This window comes from Protomyctophum parallelum (assembly GCF_964188405.1).
Source record: "Protomyctophum parallelum genome assembly, chromosome: 9".
NCBI classification, from domain to species: Eukaryota; Metazoa; Chordata; class Actinopteri; order Myctophiformes; family Myctophidae; genus Protomyctophum; species Protomyctophum parallelum.
The window spans coordinates 5,452,786-5,473,538 of record NC_139706.1 but is presented as its reverse complement, the minus strand read 5'-3'; the positions used below and the strand labels follow the sequence as shown (position 1 = coordinate 5,473,538).

At 41.4% G+C, this 20,753-nt stretch overlaps 1 protein-coding gene across 1 annotated transcript in view; it reads right to left on the bottom strand.

Annotated features, from left to right (window-relative positions):
• LOC310864673 (calsyntenin-2-like) overlaps positions 1–20,753 on the bottom strand; it is a gene marked incomplete at both ends in the record, with an annotated part of 273,876 nt that overhangs the window by 170,019 nt on the left and 83,104 nt on the right. The window contains 2 exon segments of the mRNA XM_083773375.1: positions 16,246–16,326; positions 16,329–16,367. Coding sequence (XP_083629501.1) covers positions 16,246–16,326; positions 16,329–16,367 — 120 coding nt within the window.

The following is a 20,753-nucleotide window of genomic DNA, read 5'->3' as shown; positions in this document are numbered from 1 at the left end:
ATTTTAATATTAATGTGTACAGGATGAATGTTTAGGTCACAGTGATATTTTATAAGACGGCCAAAGAAAAACAAATCAGGATTCCATTAAAGTAGAAATGATTGGAGACAAAATGTAAACAGCTCTCCTCAAGAGAATACGTCAATCAATATTCAAAACAAACTTGAAATGAATCTATCCCTCAACTTTGCCAACTCACTGCTCTCCTACAGCTTGGTTTTGCTGACCTGAATGTGGCAGAATTTGCTGGCTCAGGGATACAACACGCAGATGTCTGCTAGAGGGCTATATGATACCAAAAACACTCACCAGGACAATTCCATTCTCAAGGTATAGGTGCTGTTTGAGCTGTGGTGTAGTTCCAGTAAAGCGTGCCAGTGTACAGGTTTCCTATCCTAAAAAACTGTTGATTAACACTGTGGCCCCTTTTCCACCGGTTGGTTCCCAATGGGAACCGGTTCAGTTCTTTTTGGTTTTTAGTCCATGAGCCAGAGCTCCAAAATTGGTGGGCAAACTAGACCTATATTAAATTGTTTATAGGATCAATACAAGTAAATTAATACATGATAACCCTTCCACAGTAGTAGCTTTTTCATATTTTCGATTATTTAGCATATTTTCCTACATAATGCCTCATTTGCATATTTAAAAATGTAAAATTTGTAATACAACAAATCATTGTCTTCGTGTAAGTACTCAATTGGGGAAGTTTAATGGAGACAACAATCTAATATAGGTATGGTTTTGCTCCACTCAATTCATAATTAACGTTCCAATTTTGGAGCTCTGGCTCATGGACTAAAAACCAAAAAGAACTGAACCGGTTCCCATTGGGAACCAACTGGTGGAAAAGGGGCCTGTAAGCATTCCCCATCAAAACTCTGTAAGCATTCCCCATCAAAACTAACAGGTGTCAAAAAGGTGCAAGATGGCTGACAGTAACCATTGTAGAACACACCATTGTTTGCTGACCTTAGAGCCAGCAAAAAAAAGTATTTAAACATTTACTGGGAAATGTGTGTAACCCAGATTTTCTTAAGAATTCTTCTCAAGAATAGTAATTAATGAAACCTGACTCAGCTTTTCATCCCTGCTAGCGGTTGGTCTGTCAAATACCTCTCAAAAGCTTGAATATGTAAGTCCATAGTACTGTAAGTATATTCTATTCCCCTGGAGCCATAGCCAAGGCAGGAAGGCAGGTTAACCTCCCAGAGCCGTAGTCACAGCAGGAGGACGGTTTATACAATAGTCACAGCAAGACCGCAGGTTAAATGTTATGTCGTGTAAAATCAAACACACTTTATGTTGTATAGAATTCTCATGCTAAATTATATGAATATATATTTTTTTGTATTTTCTGTCTTTTGTATTAGGCGATCATCAGTACACAGCTCATGTCAGGAGACCCATGTTTTTAAAAGTGTTTTGCAATATTTATTTACTTTTAAAGGTGGCTAAATATCATATGGTTTGTACTTATTGTAACTACTGATTATTGCAAGAGAAAAAAAATACTGAATTATAAATATGTTATGGCATAACACAATGTAATGAATTACTTGGGACACATCATTCAGGTGCATTGGATTGAAAGGACAAACCCCAAAACATGACATAGAATCATAAAGCATGAAGTCTAATAAAGTGCATTTTAAGATGTGCTTTCATCCTAATTCCAAAGCTGCTTCTGTGTGCCAAGGGCTCATTCTCAGGGATGCTGGCAAGGCCCTGTTTTAGCCAATGCAATTCACTGTTTTATCCTATTCACTCTTTAAGCTTTTCACATTAGTTATTTATGTAGTAGGCCCATACTTACAGTACAATATGCAATATGCAAAAATGATGTGTTGATGAGTTTGTAAATGCTTGTGTTTATCTGAAGTCCTGTCTCAACATCATTTTGTATCTACAAGATTTTGTCATAGCTGTGATCGATTTTAAAAGAAACCTGGCTGGCTGTTTCCAGGCAACGACACTCTTGACCATGAACAAGTACTCTGTAGAAGATGTGCAGGACATCCTGAATACCTGCTTCAAGCTGAACTCTCTGCAGCTGCAAACACTTCTCTCCAGCTATCTCTACGCAGGCAATGAGCCTCACATATCTCCTGTGAGTACTCCCTCTCCATTTTGTTCCATCACTTGTTGAATTGTTTACTACAGTGGTTCTCAAATGTTTTTTTTAATTTGAAGGACCACCATAACCCAATCCTTGGTCCTGGGATGATCTGTCTGTCTTCTCAAATGTATTACATTATTACTACTTGGTTAATCCTGCCAGTAGCATATGCTTGTCTCAGAGATTAAGACATGCATGTCTTAAGTACAAATGGCTTGTACTTTTCAAAGTCAAGGACTCCAAAATTAATACTTAGCGGTGGACCCCCATCTGAAAATATTTAGTGCCAAAGATATTTTAAAAATCACACCCGCGCTCTTATCGTCGAGGACAAAACAAACACAGACAAAACAAACATTGTGTTACCATGTAGAGGTTACTTTACAATGGCTTCATTCCAGTGAATGAACCTGAAACCTTTTTTTATTTACTTAATAAAAATCTCTCAAACAGATCATATGTTCTTATAAAACCTTAACATGCCAAGTTTCCAACACAAGATGTGAATAGACAGTGCACTACTCATCAATGGGGAGTTTTCCCATTTATTATGTACTTAGTATGTTTTTCCATTGGCTAATATCCATGTTATCAAAACTACGAGTCCAGTGTGTTAGTATCCCCATTTACTGCCACCATTTATTGAGAAATTAGGATCTAATTCACGCCAGCATTTTTTTAATTTGAGCTCTTATTTTGAAAAGCCACATTTTGCCTCAACCGGAAGTGGGCTTATCCCTGCCAGCTTTACGTTGCCAAGACAACCTTTGTTTACATCATCGGATCAATGGCGGTACAATATATAGCCCTCCACAACGTCGGCTCGTGCCGTCAAAGAAACGCTGTTTTGACCAAAAATGCCATCTGGGACAAGGAATAGGAGATACAGGCGATTGAAAGAAACGGATAGAATGGATTCTTATGGCGACGGCGATCTAAGATGAACGATCCAGTGCAGTGCTAACAACACTGCTAGCTAACCGGCTAACGTGAGTAGCATTATGGCTCGATCGATCAAACGCACTATAAAAGTGCAATTGCCGAAGGGCTTCGGCAATGGCAGCAAGTGTTAATATCAAAATTAGGCTTCAATTGCCGAAGGGCTTCGGCAATGGCAGCAAGACGGTTAATGACATAATAATTAAGATATTATTTCCATTCAATTCATATATCCCATTTGTTTCCTATAGGCTGCAGCCATAGTGCCTGAAGTTGTGACGTTCACACTGAGAAAACCCTTGAACAGTGGAATGGGGATGAGCTTAGTGGCAGCCAAGGTGAGGACAAATGATTCTGATTTATACTCTGTTACACGCTGGTGTCCCATGGAAAGAATTGCCAATCTGCAAGCTTGCTGCTGTGAGCTTGTGGGTTAGCTATTATTATTCTCAGCATGTGACACCGGCACACAACTAAGTATAAATTTAGCATAATTGATCAAGATAGTCTTTTTCCACTCCAGCATCTGGCATGGTCATCATACCCATCCGGCTCACACTGACCAACCACCTCTTCCTCCTTTCAGGGTCAACTGGGAAGCCATAAAGTTTCGCCCATTTCTCTGACCGGCTTTTGCAGCCGACTGCCTCACAGCCAACCATAATTGCAGCAGCAACTGTCTACAAGGAAAGAAAGAGCAGAGCCCAAGCATTGACTGTATTAGAATTTAAAGGCTCAATTATATGGTCAATCAATATGTTCATTGCTTCTTTATGTCCAGATTTAGAAGAGAAACTGTAAAATAAATAATGTTATACCAAAATGATGCTATAACAAGTCTTATACTAGTATAACCCATTTAGGCCTGACCTAAAAATGTTAAAAAAAAAATCTTCTAAATCCAGATTTTTCAAAGATATCAGACCTAGAGTACAAGCTTGAGATCTGCTATTTTTCAATAGCTAAATTATAACATAATGTTTAAAACACCAAAAGGGGTTCCCGCCTAAAATGGGATAAGCACAAGTGCCATTGGTTTGGGTTTAGAGTTCATTATCTCATTATGTTAACCCATTCTGACCTGAGATCAGATTCATACGAGGTTTCCGCCGGACACACACTGGTCTGATGAACCCATTCTAACCTGAGATCAGATTGTAGAAATGTCAGTCGTTCTTCGATTCTTTCAAAAATAGCAGACCTACAAGCTCGTATCGCGCCACTCGGTGGCGCGATATGAGCTTGTAGATCTGCTATTTTTCAATAGCTAAAGCATAACATGATGCTGACACCAAAATGGGCGCCCGGTCAGAATGGGTTAACTTACGTTGTAAATAAATCATGCTTAATTGAATGTATAATCTATGAGACCCGTGGAGGTTCTTTACAACAAACAGCATGGCAGAATGCAGTAAGTCAGGTCTTAACTTGAACTTATGACACATGGCAATAATATCTATAAGTGTTGTAGTAATAGTAGTAAACATAACACAAGGACTGAGGGCCTTGGAGAAGTTGGCAATATATCAATGATTATATATATATATATATATATATATATATATATACAGTATATATAGTGACATTTGTCTTCCTGGTTTTAAATCACTCAAGCCCTATTTTATCATTGTATCATTCAATTAGCTTATTCTATCATTTAATATCAACATTATAAAACTGTGAATACAATAATATACATATAGTCATGATAGGTCATAATTTGGCTGCGGGTCATTAACTGACAGCTCACAATTGTGTGTACAATTTCCCATTGCTGTTATACACTGGTGGTGGTAGTATTTGTCATCTTGAATTGATATTCTGATACTTATGGTGTTCTTCTGGTCTCTGAAAGAGGGATCTAAAAGTAGAAAAAGTAGAAAGATTAAAAAACTCAATTCTACATTATAACAGTGTCCTAGATCCTACAACCAATTAACCAAACACAGTGAAGAGCAATAGCTAGGGTTCATTGCCGTGTTGGCTCGTGGAGAACATTTCTGTCAACACTGCTTTTGCCACGACATAGCAAAATGAGTGGACAATAATATTAGCAGAAATACATGGATATCTCTGACTGACCATAATCGGTCTGTAACTCTGAGTGTCATAATATGCCACTATAGTCCAATGTAGTCTAGTACTTTCTCAAATGTTTTATTTGCAAAGAAAAAAAAACGTAACTGAGTGGTCGAATGGAACCAAGGGTTAATTTAAATAACACATTTGAGAAAGTATACTACTAGAGGACTAGTGCTATAGTGGCATAGTAAATTATTGTCGTAGGCCTACCCTACATAATCATATTAGATTATGAAGAAAACTAGACTTGACATTCTGTATTAAAATTGGTGTTATGATTAAAATAAGAATGTTTGACATATCGACTCGGCTACATTGACTGAATGAGTGAAAGGCAACAGCCCGGCTTTTAATGGTCTTAAATCCCTTTATTTTAGAGCGTTTTGTAGTTTATAGTACAACAAAAACATTACAGAGACTTTAGTTGTCACTGTACAATACTTTAAAACAGTTGTCATTTTTGCATACATACCTAAAATTGCCGATATCCGCGGCGCTCTCGTTCAAAACAATGTACTTCAACTCCAGGCTCTGTCCCTAATCGGGCTCCCAGTAGAGCGCAGCTGTGCGCACGAGCGCTTCCGGGATCACGTGACCGGGCTGTTCTGTGCCCCCTCACTAACACAACTCTTCTATTATACGGCTCTGGTCCCCCCCTGCCCCCCCTCTCCTCCTTTCTTCTCTTTCCCCTCCCCCTTCTCCTTTTTAATTTAATTTACTTACTTATTTTTTTCTTTCTTTTTCTGTATTTTTTTTGTAATTTTCCCCTTTTCCAGCTGTATTGTCTCTGCATTGGGGGAGTGGGTGGGCACAGTGGGTGGACGGGAGGAAAATGAGGGGTGCCTTAAGACGTACGTACTGTATCAAACAATGTATATGCTGACAGTGACATGTATAAGGACCCCACATGGGAGGGGGAAAAAATGTAAAAAACCCAATAAAAAGATATAAAAATAAATAAAAATAAAGGCGTCTCACTGCCTTTTTTCCCTTATTTTCGTTCAGTGATAGACATTTTTCTTTTGCCCGTGTGTGGGAATCCTGCATGCCAATTCACCGTTAAATCTCTTGAGGGTTCCATAGAGTGAGTGAATCAGTGTGATAGTGTGTGATATCACGAGTGTGCGATAGGATGTTATTGAAAAAAGGAGACTACGGTGGGTTCCGAAGGTAATTAGTGGTGCATTAGATTAGACTACCGGTATGTAGCGCTCAGCCTCAGCCATGGATTGTACTCACTGCAATGCACTGTAAAGTGCTTGCAGGGATGTACACACAGATTAGACACACCAACGGACATGCGGAAAAACAACGGCCGGACATGCGGCCGGACATGCGCTGCTCCCGTGCTTGCGGTTCGGGTTAGGTTAGGGTTTGAGGTAGGTTGTCGCCGGTCTAATGACAGTCGGAACCAATAGTGTGTCTAAACTAAAGCCTGTACCCCAGCTCTCTCGCACTGGCAGATTGAGGAGTGGAGAGGACATGCACTGGGAGCAAGATCAAAGCTCTGCGGTGCAATGGATGGGCTGCATGGGTCTGAGAGGAGGCTTTCGAAAGTTAAGAAGAGAGAGAGAGAACATTGCACATCGAAAGTAGGCTCTCTAACTCTTTAAAAGTGCAGTGTTAATATTTGGCATGAATTCAAGTGTTATAAAAAAAAGGACGTTGAATAATACAGTGTCATGCTTCAAGGTAAGCTTCAAGGTAAAAAAAAAGCACCCTCTAGCCGAGCTTCAATGATGTTTACAAAAAGCCTTTGTGCCGTGTGTGTGTGTGTGTGTGTGTGCGTGTGTGCGTGCGTGTGTGCGTGCGTGCGTGCGTGCGTGCGTGCGTGTGTCTGTGTGTGCCAGGAGAAAATCAGTTTGGTGGTGACACATTAATTGGAAGCCTTTAGGCTTGAATAATAATCATCAACAAATAAACAAACAGCAAATGCATGCACGTAAAATATTGCGCTAAAGTCACAACCTTTCTTTATGGTGCACAAATTGTACAATGCATACATTTCCATGCATTATTCATAGAAATGCAGCAATAGCTGTGGTGACAAGCTTTGCTTTCCTATAATATTAATACCATGTTGTATTGTGTTCAGTACTGTTTTGAATGGCATGGTTTCACTGTATAATGACATACTGTTTGTACAGGATGGTATTTATCATGACGATATTAATGCCAAGTTTGCAAATTATAATGAATAGTCTACTGGCTTTATGTAAGATGAGTTTAATAGAATTGAGCCTCGTCAAGCTCCAATTGACTCAGTCTGTGAGCATAATGCACATTTGCAGTGTTGACGAAAGGTCACTATCACTGTTGAATGGCAACCTGTCATTTGAGTCAATCAGTCATGGTCATGTCCTCAGGCAATATTAAGCCCATATATGGAGATTCCTGATGTCATCAATATTGGCCAGCAACTCTACATCTGACCTCAAACCTCAAACCCTTTCCATATATGGAGCTGACATGTTCTGATTATGTCGATCCTTCCCCATCCATCCTTCCTCTTTGATGTCTCCCTTTTTGACTGATATACGGTCAAAGTTATTAGTGCAGGCAGCCGGTGAAAACTATAGAGTTCTCAACAAGCCCGGAAATTAAGGCCGGGCCCTAACTGGGCCCCCCAACAAACCCTGTACACTCAAGGCACATTCCATATATGGCCAGTACAGAATGCATTCCATATGTTGAACTGACCCCCCCATTCCATAGCACCAGTGCTCACCCAGCAGTCTGCTGTCACCCAAGCGTATGCGCCCTTTAGGACGAGGTCGCTTCTCGCCCTTACTTCTCGCGTCTTACTGCTGGTTATTATTATTATTATTATTATTATTATTATTATTATTATTATTATTATTCATCTTGGCATACATCTTTGCACAAGCATCAGCTTGCCCCTTCCGCCAGTTGTAAAACTCATCAAGATAAAAAAAAGTTAAGAGTGTGCGAAAGAATCCCATTACAAAGACTATTTGCCTCATCTTTGTGGTTCAGTGAAGAAGCAGATTGTTTTTCACCAGTTCATTAATAAATGACCAAGTATGTGAACAACTGGATAAAGACGCAGCATTTTCTGGAAGAGTCCAAGATCATTGCAATGTCAAAGTGACAGTTACAGTATGTATTGTTTTAATGCGTGGATGATACTGATGCACAGATAAAAAGCCTGAATAAATAAATACCGTTAACAAACATTATCTTGACAAACTTGACATAGTGTACAGTATTTTCAACAGTATGCCAAAAATACTGTATGTCAAGATTGATTAGGCTTCTAAAACAAATTATAGTCTTGATTAGGGATGTCCCGATACACTTTTTTCGTTTTCCGATCCGATCCCGCATACCGATAAAAAATAAATCTGATTTTGAAGTCCACCGACTGGGAATAGTGTTTATAGCTATCTAGCTATATATCTCGTGTTGTGTTTATAGCAGACTCCTCACTCAAATGCGCACTTGCAGTTTGGTTAACTCCAAAGCAAACTCCACATGCCCCAACATTTTATTTACCTGCCATATAGTGTCAATCCCTTACCCCTGTGTCGGATCTGTGGTTAGAATGGCATTATTTGCCGATACCGATGTGATCCGATATGACCAAATAAGGGCCGATCCGATACTTTTCCGATACCGATACAGTATTGGGACATCTCTAGTCTTCTGCTGCAGGCAGAATAGGTGTTATTCAATGAAACACGACCTACTGTACATAATGTACCACAATGAAGTTCGACAACTTGGTCAAAATGGGTGAGCAATAGGGGGCGTAACGATACAGCCATACGATATGTATCATGATACATGGGCGATATTGGTTCATTATTGGCGATGCGATAAAAGTGAGTGAATGAGGACAGTTGTGGGCCTGATCAAAGTACAGGCAAACATGAGAATTTGTAGGGAAAAAGGCCATAAAAAAGCAACTAGATGAGAGGCATTTAACATTTATTTTCAATTGCTTAAACTGAATACAAATTAATTCAGTCTGTTACTTTGTGTTGTTATAAACAATGACTTTGAACTCAGGATTCTGAAGAGATAGAGACACCTGTTTGAGAAGAGGCAATTAAATCATCCTGATTCAAAGTAGCCCTCGTTAAATTAGAAATGAAAAAAAGGCATGATATCCAATAGCTCATTCTGTAACAATTTTTGTTTTATGTTCATACATTTCAGTTGAATTTTTATTGAGAACACCATAGGTCTCTTTGGACTAATATTCACTTCTCAATTGATGGAAATGAAATGAGAATATTCAATAGATGGAATATACATGTGAACAGCACAGCCAGGCCCAGAACTGAGCTGGGTTGTGTTAAATCTTTAAATACTCTGGAGAATGGATGTTTTAATAAAGGTAATTTCACTTCTACTGTGGTTCAAGAACTCATTGGAGATTGTGTCCACAAATAGAATAATTGTTTGACATGAATAGAGATGTGTACTGACTGAGTGCTGACAGCTAGCTACATGTTTTGCGGTATAGCTTCATTTCTGAATGTATACATACTTACAGTATAGCCTTTATCAGGGAAAGACTCTTTTAATTACTACAGTATGATTACAATGTGAAAATGTTGCATATTAACAATATCAGTCCTCCAATGAACGGCACCATATTTCACCTTGCAAACACACTGGTGTACTATTAAATCCTATATTCCTATTAATCAATCAACACATCTCTGATCACCCGCCCCACAAACAGCAAGATAACCACTGCGGGCGGTGCTAATGAGATACTGTTTGTAATGAGCTCAGGCTCTGTTTCCCAATCAGACAGACAGAAGCTAATTAATCATGGTACATTAACTGTGCAGTGCGTTTGCTCATATCTCTTTGCATTGGCTTAGTGACACTGTTAATTGCATGAGCGTCCTTATTCACTACACTACAATGTCAGATGTTCTGCTCTTTGAGAAGACAACAATAGCCTCTTTTTTTTGTTTTAAGTGTGAAACATCTTAATATTGTTATCTAGTAATAATATATGGGTTTCGTTGTCTAGGCTTCTGATTCACACGTTTATGCGACCACCCAAATGCGTCTCATATATTGCAAGACTTAGTGAAACAGCTAGTTTGTTGGATTGTTTACAAATTATCACTCACGCACATAAACTGTCGGGCAGAAACCTTGTGTTTAAACTTTTAATGTTATTGTTTTTTTCTTCGTAAGCCCACTGCCCAGTATGCAATTTGACACCTGTTGTGTGTATTTAGTTTGTACGCTACGATTGCGCTCTTCGCTAACCTATGAGTCACCGTGTGACCGATTGAAACCGGGAACTAGGAAATCATGTGATCCCTGATGTCATCGCTAGGGACACATGAGTTTTGAGTTGAGTTTGAATCTTTATTTCGGTCATTTTTACAAAAACAGATAAACAAAAATAGGTTTAAGCAATTTACATTGCTTAATTTATATTACATGAATTAGTCAACGCAGTGACTAGTTCTGACCGAAAAGGTATGGGCTGAAGCATAAAGCTTATTTTGCCCACCTTTTTATATAATACAAATAATAATAATAATAATAAGTCTGTGATAATTATCACAGTAGCATAATTTATGAAAACACAAATGGGGAAAAAAAGGAGTAATATCATAGAAATATTACTAAAAACATGCATCAGTAAGCAGGAACTGGGGACGAAGGACCAGAAAGTCTAGCATGGCATTGAGAAATCCATGATCTCGACCCGCGGTGGAAAAATGATGATGATGCCGGGGATCGAACCCCGACCTCCCAGTTCCAGGGTGGGCACTAACCCATTCTGACCGGGCACCCATTTTGGTGTCGGCATCATGTCATGCTTTAGCTATTTAAAAATAGCAGATCTACAAGCTCATATCGCGCCACCGAGTGGCGCGATACGAGCTTGTAGGTCTGCTATTTTTTGAAAAATCGAAGAGCGACTGACATTTTTTTTTAATCTGATCTCAGGTCAGAATGGGTTCATCAGGACCAGTGTGTGTCCGGCGGAAACCTTCGTATGAATCTGATCTCAGGTCAGAATGGGTTAAACACAAGGCCACTGAGCTGGTCTGGAATGGGGGAGAACAAAGGAGCATTGTCCCAGAACGCAGCCTGGTGGAATATTTTCTGCAAAATAAGTACAGTACTGGTTGTCTGTCACTCACATCTGAGAGTGTACCACTGACAGTGTATATATACGTAAAGAGAAAAAATACTATAACCCATTCTGACCTGAGATCAGATTCATACGAGGTTTCCGCCAGGACACACACTGGTCTGATGAACCCATTCTGACCTGAGATCAGATTCTAAAAATGTCAGTCGCTCTTCGATTTTTCAAAAAATAGCAGACCTACAAGCTCGTATCGCGCCACTCGGTGGCGCGATATGAGCTTGTAGATCTGCTATTTTTCAATAGCTAAAGCACGACGTGATGCCGACACCAAAATGGGTGCCCGGTCAGAATGGGTTAAAGAAGACAGCCAGTCCTAATAGTCCCGCTAAGTGGGACCAGTCATACTGAAATGTCACCAGAATGCGTCAGAGCCAATAGAGGACATGGCACATGACTCATGGGGCGTGTGCGTGTGCGTGCGCGCGCGTGCGCGTGCGTGCGATGTATAGTATGTTTGATGCATAAGGGAGTAGGGGGACCAATGAACCTGTCGAGGCTGGCGCTGGTATTGATTGAGCAGCATATATGTAGAGCTCTACTGAGACATTAAGAGTGGCATGTAAGCAAAAGCCACAGGACCCCAGAGACCAATGAAAGTGAAGGATTGACACATGAATTGAATGTCAGCGGATATAGCACATTCTCTGTGTGTGTGTGTGTGTGTGTGTGTGTGTGTGCGTGTGCGTGTGCGTGTGCGTGTGTGTGTGTGTGTGTGAGAATGCTAACAATAGATAATCATCTCTGCTCAGTCATGGCCCAGGCACCTTGGCTGGTAATCCAGTCTGGCAGTGTGCCTCGGGTTCGACTCCCGATCCCAACGGCGCCTCTCTCCCCATTTCCTGTCAGCCTATATACTGTCTATAAAAAAATATATATAAAATAACGGCGAAAGCCACAAAAAAACATTTTAAAAATAATAAATAAATTAAATCTCTGACTGGCAAGTACCGTACCTTACCTGTGTCAAATTTTGCCCATTAAGTGCTGACCCAGCAATTACGCACTTAAAAACTGGCTACAGAGTTAACAGCTTCCTAGGAAAAAGCAGCCTCTCCAACATAATAACTCAATGGTCTATTGAGCTATTGCAGTCAGCTCATTATCGCCCACTACGGTTCAAAGTTCAAAATGTAACAACTTGCAGTAGCAGCTATTAAGCCTGCTCCAATGGGAGGTGTTTCAAATATGAGTGGTTTTGAAATAAATCATGATTTTATCATTTATATTGTACATCAAAAAAAAAATTCTTCGGCTGTGATTGCTAGATAGGCAATCATTCAAAGAGCAAACATCTTAAAAGGCTTATATATTAACTGGAATTGGTTTTGCTATTCTGGTTATCTATGTAATGTACTAGTAAGTATTGTTTCACTCTACAGAGGTATGTTTTCATTGACTTGCACAGTCACAGATCTGTTTCCTACACCATCTCCAAGTCCAAACAGTAGAGGTCAGAACTAGGTTAATTTTTTATGGACAATGAGCACCTTATTGATCCTGCTTATTGAGCCGGGCTTTTAGCGAGCCCACTATTGAGAGTTTTCTAATATTTATGCGGAAAGACGTGAGAGAACAAATTCTGAACAGAACTGGTATCTTTTATTTATTGGCCAGTTGAGTGACTGCGAGTTTGTGGCTGACCACCATCTAAAATTAACCCATTCTGACCTGAGATCAGATTCATATACGAGGTTTCCACCGGGGACACACTGGTCTGATTAACCCATTCTGACCTGAGATCAGATTCTAAAAAATGTCAGTCGTTCTTCGATTTTTCAAAAAATAGCAGATCTACAAGCTCATAGCGCGCCACCCGGTGGCGCGCTATGAGCTTGTAGATCTGCTATTTTTCAATAGCTAAAGCATAACATGATGCTAACACCAAAATGGGTGCCCGCCCAGAATGGGTTAAATAAGATGGCAAAATGTTAATGTTAAAGTGTTGTATGGCTTCATATTATGCATAGTACTGTAATAATTACGATAAAATCTCTCTTCAGCTCTTTATGAACAGAAAATGCATATTTATTTAACAAAACTACATTTTACTAGAGCCTTCAAATACAGTACTTTTGGCAAGTGACCTTTTTCCTTTTGGAAAATAATACTGAAGAAAGTGTTAACTGGTTAATGTGTGTACTGTCACTTTTAACCCATTCTGACCGGGCACCCATTTTGGTGTCAGCATCATGTTATGCTTTAGCTATTTAAAAATAGCAGATCTATGAGCTTGTATAGGTCTGCTATTTTTGAAAAATCGACTGACATAGAAACATAGCTTTTTTCTGAAAACTGTCAGGATGTAGAAGACTTTTTTTTAGAATCTGATCTCAGGTCAAAATGGGTTAAACGTGATGTCCTGGGCCGCCATGCTCGATAAGCCCATAGCTTATTACTATACCTGGTACTCGATGAATGTGTTATGGAGTTTGTAATGGGCTTGGGTTTGGAGCTCCATCCCTATAGTCAGAACAGGTAGTGTACTACATGAGGGAATTGGGGAAATGGCTAAATTGGATTTAAAAAAATTATAAAAAAATAACATATCACATACAGCCCCTGTCGCCTCAGCAGTATGAGCGCTGTCAATTAAGCATTCAGCTGACCTGGACGTGATTAAAAGTCAAACGACTTAATTAATGAGGCGGAACCACACAGCTCCGCTCTGCCCTGTCACTCTGCACTCAGACCACATGGAGGAGGAAGACTTTGACCCGCTGTGGCTAATTAACCCATTCTGACCGGGCACCCATTTTGGTGTCGGCATCATGTTATGCTTTAGCTATTGAAAAATAGCAGATCTACAAGCTCATATCGCGCCACCGAGTGGCGCGATACGAGCTTGTAGGTCTGCTATTTTTTGAAAAATCGAAGAGCGACTGACATTTTTTTAGAATCTGATCTCAGGTCAGAATGGGTTCATCAGACCAGTGTGTGTCCGGCGGAAACCCTCGTATGAATCTGATCTCAGGTCAGAATGGGTTAACAATGAGCTGCCTCTGTCTCTGGCCTGGACTGTGTCCGTATGGCTTCGCCGTGGCCTATCAATAGCTTCGATGAAGCTATAGTGATGGAAGTGGTGATGGCGGGTTACGGGGAAGACAGGAGATGGGAGGAAATGAGCAAAATCCCCAGTGTGAATTTAGAGTATAAAAATGAAAAAGGCCCATATGGGACCGTTTGCATGAAGTCAGGAAGCCCAAGTTACAGACGTGGCAGGAGAAACGATGGCAGGTAAACGCAGGGAACTGAGTCTTCTCTCTCAGTGTGACGCTGCCAGTCCTTCCAGAGCCAGAGGACATGTTGGTCAGCCAGCAAGCTCCTCTATGTCTCATTTTTCTTTCCTGTGGGGTGGCCATTACAGTTAGCCCCCTCAGGCAATTCCACACACACACACACACACACACACGCACGCACGCACGCATGCACAGACACACACACACACACACACAAACAAACAAATGCCTACGGTACATACAGTAAACACACCTACTCAGACAGGCAGACAATCATTTTCAGCCCTGCTCAAGGGCTTTGTTGAGTGGCCTCCCAGACCCAAACGGCAGCACCCTGCTGGAGCCTCAGTAGACTAGCTGGCAGGAGAAGACGCCAGGCCTGCCAGCAGCCTCCAGCTATAACGCTGTCCCCAAAGAACCGCCATGCAGCTCCACAGGGGGAGATGGAATGGTCACAAAGAGGAAAAAATCTAATCCAGTGTGACTGGTATTTTGTGACGTCCTCAGCCTCCGCGGGGCGTATTTGGGACAGCTCCAGGTCCACAGAACAGGGGGTCCACAGAACAGGGGGTCCTCCACAGAACAGGGGGTCCTCTCAGAACAGGGGGTCCACAGAACAGGGGGTCCTCTCAGAACAGGGGGTCCTCTCAGAACAGGGGGTCCTCTCAGAACAGGGGGTCCTCTCAATTTCAAGGACCCCCAGTTTGACATGCATTAGTCTATGGAGTATGGACCCCCATTTAATGGCATTTATACCTCTGGGACCCCCAATATTTATATTGTAACATCAATGATAATTTAACTTTAGAGTGTAGAAATGGATCCTAACCACTTACTCAAATAAATGTTACTTGTATGTATTTCAATGTATTTCAATATTGCAGATACAGTACAAAATGTGCATATTGCTAGAAGCTATTAAGACTTAATAGCTCTGCTCATCATGGGCCGACGCCACCTGGTGGTTGAATAGCTACTCCACACTCCACAATAAACCTGTGGGTGTGGCTGAGAATCTGGGGGTGTGTCTGTGGGTGTGTCTAACATAGATACCCATAGGTACCCATGGATGTCATTTTGAGATCGAGGAAGAAACGGATAGGATCCCACCGTACACTGTTGAAACTGCTATTGGAATGAATGTGACCAAATTTGACTGGGAGACTGCCATTGGATTTTTTTTGAATTTTTGTTTTTTCATGTCATATGAAAGCAGGGAATCATAGCTTCAAATTGACATATTGGTTGTTCAGTTTGACCCACCAGTTTTGGAGATATGGCTTATAGAGTAAATGTCTTGCAGAAAACAGCGAGTTGAGAAAACAGGCTTGAAAGGTTCACTTCTGTGGACTAACATTACACCTAGCTACATGTTTAAGCATTTATTTCATATTTACATGTCAATTTCAGCTTTGACACTTATTTCAGACATGCTCCAGTATGTGAAGAGTCTGACTGTGCTATTAACTCATTTTGAAAAAAAAAAAGAAAAAAAAGTTTTTCTCCTCGGGTGAAAAGCTGGAATGTGCGCGATGGCAGTCTCTCAGTCAAATCTGGTCACAAATGGTTGACGTATAAAACAGACAAATAAAACAGCAATACGGCAATCGACGTTATAGATTCTACACACGGAGACCTGCAGGTTCATGCACTCAATTCTTGTGTTTCCCCCCCCCCCCCGTGACAAAAGCAATAGGAATGCACCATACCTGCATAGGGGACCGGGGCATCTTTGTCCAGGGCCACCAGCGGAGGATCCAGGAGGACAACGTCCGTGTTCTCTGTGATCACCCATGGTACGACGTCTCGATCCACGGCTTGTGCTTGTTCACTGTGGACAAAGAAAGGAGAGCAGGGAGTCGGTGAAAAGGTTGTGCAGAGTGGTACGAGCCGAGGTCAGTGCAACTGCAGGTGAGCTTTGAATACTGGGTCCCTTTCATTCCACCGCCGACTGCTGCAGCAGGATAAGCAGCCAAGTATACCAGTACAAAAACACACGCTTGAACAATCACCTACATGTGCGTGTATGTACATACACAAACATTTGTGTATGTACATACACAAATGTACACGCACACACAGACACAGACACACACACAGACGAGTGCCTGTGCTCACATGCACAATTTCACTCTTGCCTTGGCAGCGGTCCTCCATTCTCTTTTTCTACCTCCTTTCTCTCTCTCTATCTCTCTCCTTTTCAACTCAAATGTTCCCTGCAGCTTTCAAAGCACTGTCTGTGCCAGGCGTGATCAATGACCACCATTGAGCAGCCGGCAGAGGCCGATTCTTTGAGTTGAGTCCAAAACAAAGTCCATGAGCTGTGGGCCTGATTAAAGGGCATAATTGAGTAAAAGCCCCTTGGGCTGCTGCACTGTTGGTCCACCGTGTTTCAATCAAAAGCGGTATTAAGAACAACAGTATCCCTTTTCCTCCTCAAATCCCACACTTAAGAGGTTCTGTTGACTCGGTCGGAGGCAAACAGAAACTGTACCTTTGTCCTCTTTATGGTCTCTAAAGTGCAGACTGGCAGAGTAGATAATGATGAGAAACAAGGTCATTTCGTGTGTGTGTGTGTGTGTGTGTGTGTGTGTGTGTGTGTGTGTGTGTGTGTGTGTGTGTGCCTATTGCTCCTAAAAATATTAAGTTGTTTTATGGGGCATTAAGTACCCCGACAACCTCGTTTGAGTAAGGCTGTTTGAATGATTGCATATATAACAATGACAGCCAAACATTATATAACCTCAATTATTCCAGAAAACAGTGATAACGGCGTGACAAAGTAGGCAAGAGAGCTGCAAATTAAACTGTCAGAAAGCCATTACGGGACATTCTGCTCCATAATATCAACATACAAACACCCTAATTTCACACATGAATAACATGTGTACGATAAAACACTAAAGGGTCAGATTTACTAAGCCTTTTGCACCTCATTTCAGATGCATTTTTGTAGCAACATCGGTGCAGTTTATTAAACAGGCACATCAGCCTCTAGAATGGCACTTTGCTTGTCATTATGTGCCTGACAAAGTGCCTAGCTCGCCTCTCCTCCTATACAAGAGAGGACTGTGCAAACAACGGAAGGAGATATGAAAGTGTGGTGGATTATGCATTAGTTTAGATTCAGGTCTACCTCCAAAAAGCAGGTAAATATTGCATACAAGGCTATATTAATGCCTGGATTTGTCTGCCATACCAAGTACTTTGGCATCCACATGGTTGTCTACAAGTTTACATCGTTTTTACATATGCTCGCACGTTAGTTATGTTCTGTAAGCAACGCATAAGCAGTGGTGCGCATAGTCGGCTAATTGCAACACGCATTGTAAACAATGCATTTTTCCCATCTAATTCTAACTGGTACACCCGGTAATATTTAATAAGAAAACAATGTAAAGCAGTTGCTTTGAATGAAAAATAAGTAATGTAAGCTGCAATTTAAGCCTTTTAGTGGTTACATTTATAGAATATGAGCTTACAAGTATACCACATCCGCGACCAATTTAACAATAGAACAGCATCCACGTTTAACCCATTCTGACCGGGCACCCATTTTGGTGTTGGCGTCATGTTATGCCTTTAGCTATTTAAAAATAGCAGATCTACAAGCTATATCGCGCCACCGAGTGGCGCGATACGAGCTTGTAGGTCTGCTATTTTTGGAAAATCGAAGAGCGACTGACATTTTTTAGAATCTGATCTCAGGTCAGAATGGGTTCATCAGACCAGTGTGTGTCCGGCGGAAACCTCGTATGAATCTGATCTCAGGTCAGAATGGGTTTAATAACTCCGACCCGTTTTATCAATTGAAAATCTTTAGGCCCTGACGGTTTAGCTCAACAGTCTGGGCGCCTATGATTCCAAGCCAGCCAGAATGGCGTGCCACGGGTTCGACTCCCGAGCCCGACGGCCTTTGCCTCACCATCTTTCTCCCCCTTTCCTGTCTATCTACTGTTCACTGTCAATAAGGCAGAAAAAGCCAGAAAAACTCATCCTTAAAAAGTTGTAAATATAAATGTAAGTGGTAAATATAGCACACACAGGTCCTTTGCTTGAAAATATGACACATGTGGGTAAAAAGATTGCGTGAGTAAAAGAGTGGAAGGTTCCAAACGTTCCATAGGAAGCGTCCAGGCGGTCTATCCCCTACTAGAGCAGAACACATCTCTTATTCTAATCCCGCTGTCAACGTGTTAACCCATTCTGACCTGAGATCAGATTCATACGAGGTTTCCACTGGACACACACTGTCTGATTAACCCATTCTGACCTGAGATCAGATTCTAAAAATGTCAGTCGTTCTTCGATTTTTCAAAAATAGCAGACCTACAAGCTCGTAGCGCGCCACTCGGTGGCGCGCTATGAGCTTGTAGATCTGCTATTTTTCAATAGCTAAAGCACAACATGATGCTAACACCAAAATGGGTTCCCGTTCAGAATGTGTTAATGACATCAGTGTGTGATATGATATCAGTGTAATGACTGTGTGTGGGATGGAATGGTTTTCCATTAGGAGTGATGAGGCATTAAGGAACATGTTACATGTACACCGTACGATATAGACACTGCATACTGATGCGGGCGGGACACCTACATGTCATCCCATTTCTCTAATTGAATAAGAAATACAACACTGACCCCTTTGCTAATGGACAGTGACCCTTTTTCTCTTCTTTTTTTGTTTTACAATACAACACATTCAGTCCCATGAGGCAATTCCCTTCACCAGCTGAGGAGACAGATGAACACGCTGCTTTCCTTTAGCAAACACTGCAGGCTACAACGGAAGCAGCGGAGGGTAGAGATGTGTGACGGAGAAGGAATTCTGATGCAGAAGAAGACTCCCAGGGGAGGGGTTTTCAGCTGCTCGCCACAATCAATTCGGCCTCCTGCAATCGCTAATGACACGTCGCTAAGTGATTAGCCGAGCCACGCACTCCACAACTCAAAATCTAAACAGAGTTAATCCACAGATCGATATAAAAGGGACCATGACACCCAGCACGATTTGGTTGTGTCAGTGGCCACTCCGGCAACTCGTTCCGCTGGTTTTTTGCAGTCTTTACCGACTGTGGCAGTTCACCCTGCCACTAACGGCACATAACAATGCATCATCACACAATAGCCTGCAGGTAGCATGTTAATTAGTTTGGTGGGTGCACACACTAAACCTATATTCAACATTACTCCTGTGCCCCATAAACGATACCATAAATAAGATCACAAAGGTTACAAGTTATTTCTCTATTGTTATTTTTCCTTTATTGTTTTACGGATTTGTATGGATTCAAATTATTGACTTTTGTTAGAGTTAATAGTTATTATTTGAACACACTTTTGAGTAATAGATTAATAGACTAAATGTGTTTTATGCCATTATAGGATAATTATACTGTCTTTGGACATGTGGGCTGAACTGGGTATTGTAAGTTTTCAATCAGGGTTGGTTTGGTCTAGTGGGAGCCGGGGCCTGGCCTTTATAAGCAGGGAACCCGCCACTGCCCAGGAGTCATTGTAGGGCTGAATCTGGAGCTGTTGGGATCTCTTGCCAACCTGGCCAGTTCTTGTTGTAAATAGTGTATTTGTTTACTACTGGGACACCACTTCTTGTTTTGCTCAGGGACACTTACTGTGGCGCTGAGTATGACGCTCAGCGTTGGGTTCCTATTTATAAAATGTGCACTGCAAAATCTGCCAATACACTTCTCAGTACAAAACTGTCACTATAGGCCTGTGACCCAGAGCCCTGACTTTACTGAGACAAAGAGGTGTGAAATAGGACACCAGCCATAAAATCGGGGGAAGCCACAGCTTTCTCTCACAGGCCAACTGACACAGCGGGGGTCCTGATAAGGGCACATCTTCACTGTCTCCACATAGCCACACGAAGGCACATGTGCTGGATTCACTTCCTGGTTCCACAGCCCAAGGCTTCCTGGAGGTGACAAAACAGCCAATCACAGGGGGAGCTGAAGCCAGAGGGGTTAGACCCACCCTGGAGGAAAGGTCTAATAGAACAGAGGGTTTAAATCACCATAGCGTGTGTCCCCTTGGACCAGATTCAAACTAAACAACCAAGATGAATCCACAACCTCGTGTACATGCACGATGAACCAGCCCTGTATTACACTGCACGGGCAACCAAACAGCCTCACATAGACCAATGGTAAATATGAATTCATGCAATAACTATGAATAATGCTATCTATGTGTT